The 8,534-nt window shown below is 34.6% G+C and overlaps 1 protein-coding gene across 2 annotated transcripts; it reads left to right on the top strand.

Moving 5' to 3' along the window:
- The first annotated feature begins 4,041 nt into the window (after positions 1 to 4,041).
- On the top strand, positions 4,042 to 7,909 carry LOC111782958 (pentatricopeptide repeat-containing protein At2g27800, mitochondrial-like). 2 transcript variants are annotated; one of them, XM_087120381.1, is made up of 4 exons: positions 4,216 to 4,357; positions 4,455 to 5,958; positions 6,535 to 6,641; positions 7,538 to 7,909. In XM_087120381.1, exon 2 carries the CDS (start codon positions 4,717 to 4,719, stop codon positions 5,509 to 5,511), a length of 795 nt encoding a protein of 264 aa, XP_086976507.1. In that variant the 5' UTR covers positions 4,216 to 4,357; positions 4,455 to 4,716; the 3' UTR covers positions 5,512 to 5,958; positions 6,535 to 6,641; positions 7,538 to 7,909. The 2 variants fall into 2 exon arrangements, with proteins under 2 accessions (XP_023519588.2, XP_086976507.1); XM_023663820.2 differs by having other exon boundaries at positions 4,042 to 5,958.
- The last annotated feature ends 625 nt before the right edge of the window (positions 7,910 to 8,534 follow it).

Here is an 8,534-nt window from a genome sequence, read left to right as displayed (position 1 = left end):
AAATAATAAGAATAAGAACATGTGCATATTTTATTATTAAATTTATCAAATGCAATAAAAATACCCGTTAATATTTTATTTTTAAAATATCCTTAAATTCCAAAAATACCCTCACTTTTAATAGTATTTCAAAATTATCTTTAAACCTTAATTAAGTTTTATTAATCTTTCCATTTAAGAAAAAAATATAAAAAAAAAATACCGCTCCATATTAAAAATATCTTACGGAATTTTAAAAGTGGCATTAATATCCTCTAACTTTATAAAGAAATTAGAAAAATTAAATAATTTGTTTAAGACACCGCTTATTATTTCGCCTTTCGAATATTATTTTTTAAAATTCATGAATATTTTAAAATAAAATTAATTTAAAGAGGTTTTTTAAATTTTTTAAAAAGTAAATATATTAATTAAACTTTTCAAAATTTAATTATATTTTTTAAGTTATATATTTTAAATACTTATTATAAACATACTTAATTAGTTTTTTTATGGACTAGACTATTCAAAAATTTGATCGTAATTTTAAAGATAATCAATGACGGGGAAATATAAAGAAAATACGTGCATTACTAAATTTGTAGCGATAAAGATTTTGTTGATCTTTTCTCACCGTTCTAATCAGTCCATTTGTTGTCGTCAAGAAAGACCGTTTTCCACCCTCAAAGATTTTTTTTTTTTTTTTTTTTTAATTGGGTGATATTTTGCTTAGATTTGAAGGGATATTTTTTTAATTATTTAATTATTTATTGAGATTATGGGATTTTATATTTTAGCTAGACGTTTTTTATTCTGTTTGGTTTGAAAAAATTGAGGAAAAAACAAGAGAAATTACAAAAAAAAAAAAAAAAAAAAAAAAAAAAAAAAAAAAAAAAAAAAACTTTCAATTATTTTTTATTTTATTATTATTATTATTTTTTAAACTATGGTCGCCCAACTATTTTGACTTGTGACCAAATTTGGGGAAGAAGAAAGGTATTTATACCAACTTTGTTGAAAGGGACATTGATGGGCCAAATTTAATTCAGCAATAAACGTTACATAAATAAAGAGAAAATATAAGATACATATTTGATTATTCTTTTGAGTCGCCTCTAAATTATTGAACCATATATCAATTTTTACTATAAATTTTTAATTTCTTCGTATTATAATATTTCACGTGGAATAAAGGTTAGTATGAAAACAAACCCGAGAAACAAAAAATAAAAAGGAAAGAAATATAGAGTGGAGTTAAGTAAGAAACTATCGAGACATACGAGGGTATCATGTTCAAACAATAACTTAAATGGTGTAATAGTCTAAACTCACCCCTAGTAGATATTGTCTGTTTTGGTCTGTTACGTGTTGCTGTTAGCCTCACGATTTTAAAACGCATCTACTAAGGAGAGGTATTTCCACACCATTATAAGGAATGTTTTGTTCCGCTCTTCAACTGATGTGGGGTCTCATAGATGGTCTATAATAATATAGATAAGGTTGAGTGTCTTATCCTGGTAACAATATTGAGACGATTCACTTTGTAATTGACGCAAATGATTTGATCTAAATCGTTCATGTGAAATCCCACATCGATTGGAGAGGGGAGTAAAACATTTATGGTAAGGGTGTGCAGAATATCTCTCTAGTAGAGGCGTTTTACAACCGTGAGGTTAACATTGATACGTAATAGGTCAAAGTAAACAATATCTACTAGCGGTAGGCTTGATTGTTACGGTTCTTGTAGAGTTGAGTGTAGATATCTTACACAATGAGTTTGTAAAAGACTGAACTACAAAATATTTAATCTCCTTTTATAAATCTGTTGATCGAGAAAATTAATGTTTCCCAAGTTGATTATATGTAATTTTGATCTTAATGTGAAGTGAGGCTGACGATGATAGGTAATGGGCCAAAGCGGACAATATCGGCTAGTGGTGGGCTTTGACTGTTATAAATGGTATTAGAGCCCGACAATATTTGCTGGCGGTGTGTCAACAAGGACGCTGGGCCCTCAAGAGGGATGGTTTGTGAGATCCCACATTGGTTGGTGAGAAAAACGAAGCATTTCTTATAAGGGTGTCGTAACCTATTTCTAGCAGACGCGTTTTAAAATCATGAGGCTAACGGCGATACGTAACGGGCCAAAGCGAATAATATCTGCTAGCGGCAGGCTTGGACTATTACAAATGGTATCAAATCCAGACAATATCTACTGGCGGTGTGCCAACAAGGACGTTGGGCCCTCAAGAGGGATGGATCATGAGATCCCACATCGGTTGGTGAGAAAAACGAAACATCTCTTATAATGGTGTGGAAAGCTCTCTCTAACATACGTGTTTTAAAATCAGGCTGACAATGATACCGAACTAAAACAAACAACATCTGCTAGCGGTGGACTTAGGTTGTTACAAATTTGCATAAACTAACACATTTTTTTTGGGTTGAAACGTTTTTGGATCCGGTTTCTTTCATAAGTGTTTATATTTGTATTTGATTTTCACTTTCAAAGTGGATTGGATCAAATCCACGATCCTAATTGACTCAACCCACAACCCGCATGCTGACTTGAGCTTATTCCGAGCTTTGCAGCTCTATCCAGTCACGTTCCTAACCATGGCTCGCGCTTCAACTGACGTCCTACGCTCGGCTCACTCTTGGCTTCGCTTAACTTCGACTCAACCTAGGCGACTTAGATGCCTTAGATTGGAACGATGGACCATTTTCTATTATTTAAGGTCACTATGACAACTGTTTAGCGAATTAAAGTATCATTAAACCAAAAGTTGAATTAATTGATATCGTTAGTTAAGTTAAATCATTTAATATGTCCCAACCCGATATTGTGGGACTCTTTGGATTTCAGGAAATAGATTCAAGTTAGCATTAAGAAAGTACGATGACTCCGGCTTAGGCCAACAAAGTAAGTGGTCTTACAGTTGGATACCCATAGACTTGGTCGGAGGACGTGTGTGTAATATGAATGATACATACCCTATGGCCCCTTTACGTGTCATATTTTTAGGATGCTATAGTGTGTTACATATGATATGATATACATTACATTATGATATGAATGTCTATGATGCATATACTTTTAGTATGTCACGCCATATATATTATGATAGTATGTTCACATTATGACTATAAGACCTTGATGAACAATGTATGTTAACCATGATAGACATGTCGAGTATACATATGCATGCTTCATAGAAACGTTATGTCATAAACGGAATGAAAGTATGGTTTGCATCATAACTATGTACCATGGTTAGAAACTATGGGACCTCATGCATGTTGTATGTCACGAGCATTGGAATACTTACCTAATATGTAAAAGGTTATTTAGATTAGTGAAAATGATAGTGAGAGTAAGATTGATGGCCTCGAAAATACTGGTGTAACGAAATTGATAATAGAGTGCAAGCGGTAACAAAAAATTTGAAGAAATCAAGTTTGACAATGAGATTGAGAGCGACCACGAGATATGATTGAACAACAAAATCAAGAACGAGAATTCCATATAGTAAATTTCCATAAACATATTATAACTCTGTTGAGAGAGAGAGCGGGAGGAAATGTAATAGCAAACGAGAACGAGAATAAACAGACTAGAAAAGAGCCAATACGAGCATAGCCCAAGAATCCAGGCTTAACCCTGAATCTGTCACTAAGATCACGAGTGCTTGAACTGTGTAAGAAATAACTACAGATTGGAATTGCTGAAACTCCTTCGAAAGATAGACCAACTCAGAGAGAATATTTCGTTAGAGATAACTAACTAGGATCACCCACCTTCAGGAATTCCTCGGTAAGACTCACTAGATATACTCGGATCCCTAGACAACCTTTTTATGAATAGCTACCCCAATTAGACCATCCCGTAACACTATCTGCTGATTGGTGTAAAACGAGCTTAGTTCATATTGGGCTCGACTAGCTATGATAGACTATGTCCTTACCTGGATAAGCCAGTCGGATGAGAGCGTCGTCTCGATAGGAACCGAGTTTAAAAACTAAGTAAATAAAAGAGATATTTTTTCCTAAATTTTTAAAACCTATTGTCCGCCTCTTCCTTCTCGGAGCGCCCTGTTTTCATTTCTACCAAAAATTCGCAGCAAATCGTCTGAAAATCTGTATTTTTGTGCTATAATCTCTCTTCAATTCTCGAAGTTCAGTTTCATTTTGATCTTGTTTTGAGATTTTTCTTGTTTTTGATTTCGTGTTCTGAAGAATATGAATCTCCTCCTTCGCATTCGCATTCAGTTCTTGAGGAATTCCATTAACCAGCTCTGTAACTCGATTCCATCGAATCCACATTTCGTTTGTCTCAGAAGATTTTCATTTCATTCATGGTTGTTGAATACTGATCATGGTAACTTCAGCCATATTCTCCGTCTATCTCAAATCCAAAACTATCCAGCTCCCGTCCTCTCTTTTACGAAATTTTGTTTGAATTTCTACTCTAATAGGGCACCTTCAAGATCCTTTAGGAGGAGAGCGAGTAAGAGATTGAAATCCAGAATCAAACCTAAGCTGAACGAGGCTCAATTTCAGCACGCAATTTCTCAAATCCCTCCAAGGTTTAACTCCGAAGAACTCTATAATGTCATTTCTGTTCAGGGAGATCCTTTGGTGTGCTTTGAACTGTTCAATTGGGCCTCCCAGCAGTCTCGTTTCAGACATGATGTTTCCACTTATGAGATTACAATTAAGAAGCTGGGTGAGGCGAAAATGTACGAAGAAATGGATAATGTTGTGAACCAGGTGCTTGCTGTTCCTTCTATTGGTTCTGAGACTCTTTACAATACTATGATATATTTTTTTACTGAGGCAAGGAAGTTGACTAGAGCTATCAATATATTCAAGCATATGCAGAACAACAAAAACGTGAACTGTAGGCCTTCAATTAGAACCTATAATCTGCTTTTTACTGCATTCTTGAGTCGGGGTCGTAATGCTTATATAAATCTCATGTATATGGAGACTATTAGATGCCTCTTCAGACAGATGGTGAATGATGGCATTGAACCTGACATATTTACTTTAAATTGTATGATAAAGGGGTATGTGCTATCCCTTCATGTCAATGATGCTCTCAGGATCTTCCACCAAATGGGTGTTGTTTATAGTAGCCTCCCAAATTCATTTTCCTATGATTATTTGATTCACGGGTTATGCGCGCAAGCGCGAACGGATAATGCGAGGGAGTTGTGCAATGAAATGAAGGAAAAGGGGTTTGTGCCAAGTAGTATATCATATAATTCAATTGTTAATGCTATGGCTCTCAATGGAGAGGTTGAAGAAGCAGTGAATTATTTGTGGGAGATGATTGGTAATAGAAGGTCTCCTGATTTTATTACATATAAGACGGTATTGGATGAACTGTGCAGGCGAGGGAGGGTTGGAGAAGCCACGAGTTTGTTGAGGGAAGTGCAGGAGAAGGAACTTGTGGATGGTCATACTTATAGGAAACTTCTCTATGTGCTTGAAGATGACTATGGAAATGTAAATGGTGGATGGCCATGATCTGGAATCATGGATCGTGTGGTTTTTTTGAAGGTAGGATGGACTCGTGACGTTTGATATCAGAGCCACGCTTTGTATTTTAGTCGGATCAAGCAGATAGAAAAGCGGCCTGTCTTGATTTCTCCCAGTGGTTGTTGTGTATCAATGGAAGGTTTACCGATGCCATTTGCTGAAAAGTTAGAAACCTATGATTTATTCAGATGCTTTACTTAATTTAGTTATAGATCAAGAAGATTCTTCTGGAGAATCATCAATCAGTTGTGGCTACTCGGCTTAGAGCTGGTGCATATCTTTTGAAGCTTCAAGAGTTACAGCTGGTGCATATCTTTTGAAGCTTCAAGAGTTACAGCTGGTGCATATCTTTTGAAGCTTCAAGAGTTACAGCTGGTGCATATCTTTTGTGGCTACACGGCATAAAAACGCTACAAATATTAGTCAATCAGCGAGGTAAAAAGTCTAGCAGCTTTGCTCCTTCACCAAACTTCGCTCCCCATTGTCTGAACCGTCCTTTACAGTCTCACAATTCCATTGTCTGAACCTATCGGTAGAGCAGCTTTGCTCCTTAGACGACACCTATTTACCAAGAAAAAGAGAAAGAGAGAAGCTATTTCATTGTTTGAACTTATCGGTAAAGCAGCTTTGCTCCTTAGCTGACACCTATTTACCGAGAAAAAGAGAAAGAGATAAGCTATTCCATTGTCTGAACTTATTAGTAAAGCAGTTTTGCTTCTTAGCCGACTCCTAAAAAGAGTAAGAGATAAGCTATTCCATTGTCTGAACCTATTGGTAAAGCAGCTTTGCTTCTTAGCCGACATCTATTTACTGAGAAAAAGAGTACAAGAAAAAGAGTAAGAGATAAAGCTTATTGAGACTTCTTTAATAGCTTATAAATGCTTTTCTTCTCAACAACGTAAAAACTTTTGAACAGTACTTGAAGCAGTGAAGCACTTCGACTTAGTTCATGAATCCAACTGTATACTGCTGGTACAGTCTCACATCCCTTCATTTCTTTTCATATAATAGGTGTATTCTCATGCGAAGCAGCCGTCTTTGTGGGACTTGAATTATATGATATCTTCTCCAAAAGAAGCTCGTGATCCCTTTATGGCTTTTCCCCCATCAAGTTCAAGGTACATTTTTCAAGCTGAGTTCATTTAACACTGAATTTTGTTTGCATGAGGAATCAATAAAGAAATTCATACAAGTCCAGCAGGATAGTGCTATATTTATAGTGCTCAAGACATGTTTCAATTTTTGACTAGTAGGTTGGTGTCTAGTAGAATTTGCATTTAAGAACATGAAGAATTGAAGTTAAACAACACTTGAGCTTAATGAATATTACACAAATCTTCAGTTTGCTATTGATCTGAAAATTAATCTAATTGTGTAAATGTAAAAAAGATATATGTGGATTTATGTGTAGCCATATGCCAAAAGCAAATAATATTTAACTATTAAGAATTTGTATTTAATAATATGCAAAGTTTAAATCAAGTTTGCTATTCTAGCATCGTGGATAAGATATCTATTACTATCTTGTGAGTTTAAAAAATTATAGATCAATTAAAGATAATTGTATGTGGTTGAAGTGGATTGAAAAATGAAATCAATTCCAAACCTAAGCTTTTGTGATTACATTACACTTTTATAACTTTCTACGATTTGTTGTAGAGAATAGAATTTTAGGAGATAAGAAACGTATCTTGAGATTGATTGCAATGAAGTTTAATGTTACTAATTTTGTTTGTAAGTATGCTTAAATTGTAAGCTTAATCTTTAAACTTTTTGAATAATGTAATTGAATGACTCAAAATTTTGAGACCAAATGAAATATGACTCAATTTCTTCAATTTCTTGAATTTTATCGCCTTGCTCACTTGGTTAAAACAGAACAATTTCTCTCCCTCTCTCTTCTTCCTCCCCCCTTTGTCTCACTCCTCCCTCCCACTCTCCTTCCTTCTTGTTCTTACCTTTCCTCCTTTCTTCCCTTATTCTTTGTGTCCTCTCTGCTTCTCTCCACTTTCAGAATCAAGAATCCTATCAAGAGTGAGAAATAGAGCACGAGCGAGAGCAATAGAGCATGAGCGAGATTGAGAATGTGAGCGAGACACCAATGGATGCTCTATTGAGAATGTGAGCGAGACACCAATGCGCAAGAGAGACTGACAAAGCATGGATTGACGAAGACGTCTATTATACTTTCACATGTTGCTGGGGATGAGCAAAACAATATACCAGCTTTTATGTTAAAAAACTGGACATATTTTCATTTCAACCCAAAGTTAGGGGTATAATAGGTTTTTAAACTTGTAAAAATATTAGACAATTTACCGTAAACAACATTGACTTGTCTTTTTTTTGCAAATATTCTCTGATTTCTGACGAATGTAAGATGACATCCAAATATATTGAGAATCGTTGTCCAGAAATTCTAGACGAATGTGTGTTGCATAAACAAACAATTCTGTGATTTGCATAATAGACACTCATTTGTGTATCTCATGAGTTTTTATCATGATTGATAGGACTATACGTCAATCCACCATCCACAATTCACTATTTAATAGGTATGTAAATTTTAAACAAAGTTAAATAAGTCTAACATATTTAACACAAAATTAAAATTTTAGAGATACTCAACGAACATATTTAACACAAAATTAAAATTTTATAGATACTCAACGACCAAATCGACACACAAATAAAAAACTTAGAGAGTGACTTAGTAATTTTGTCCCCATCATCTGAATCTTAGCAATCATATACAAATTCTTGGGTTAATGTATCAATAACCATTTTTTTAATATGAAGAACGCCTCAGGAATCTGTTCAATCCCTCAAAATCAATAAAGCCACAGCCAATTCTGGATATCCATTCCTTCTACCAAATGATTCATAATAACAGTAGCTCATTTAAAATATTGTTGGTATGCTATTAAATTCATAATAACAGCAGCAGCCACAGCTCTGGAACACTTCAAAATGCTATCCAACAAAATTCTATCATATGCAAAGCTAAACTC

The sequence above is a fragment of the Cucurbita pepo genome, chromosome 20, assembly GCF_057944985.1.
Source record: "Cucurbita pepo subsp. pepo isolate OVF chromosome 20, ASM5794498v1, whole genome shotgun sequence".
In the NCBI taxonomy this organism is placed as follows: domain Eukaryota; kingdom Viridiplantae; phylum Streptophyta; class Magnoliopsida; order Cucurbitales; family Cucurbitaceae; genus Cucurbita; species Cucurbita pepo.
Note: the sequence above shows the minus strand (reverse complement) of the source record. Positions and strands in the feature narration are given on the sequence as shown.

Coding starts and splice junctions, on each gene's coding strand:
- LOC111782958 (XM_023663820.2), top strand. CDS start 4,219: ATGAATCTCCTCCTTCGCATTCGCATTCAGTTCTTGAGGAATTCCATT.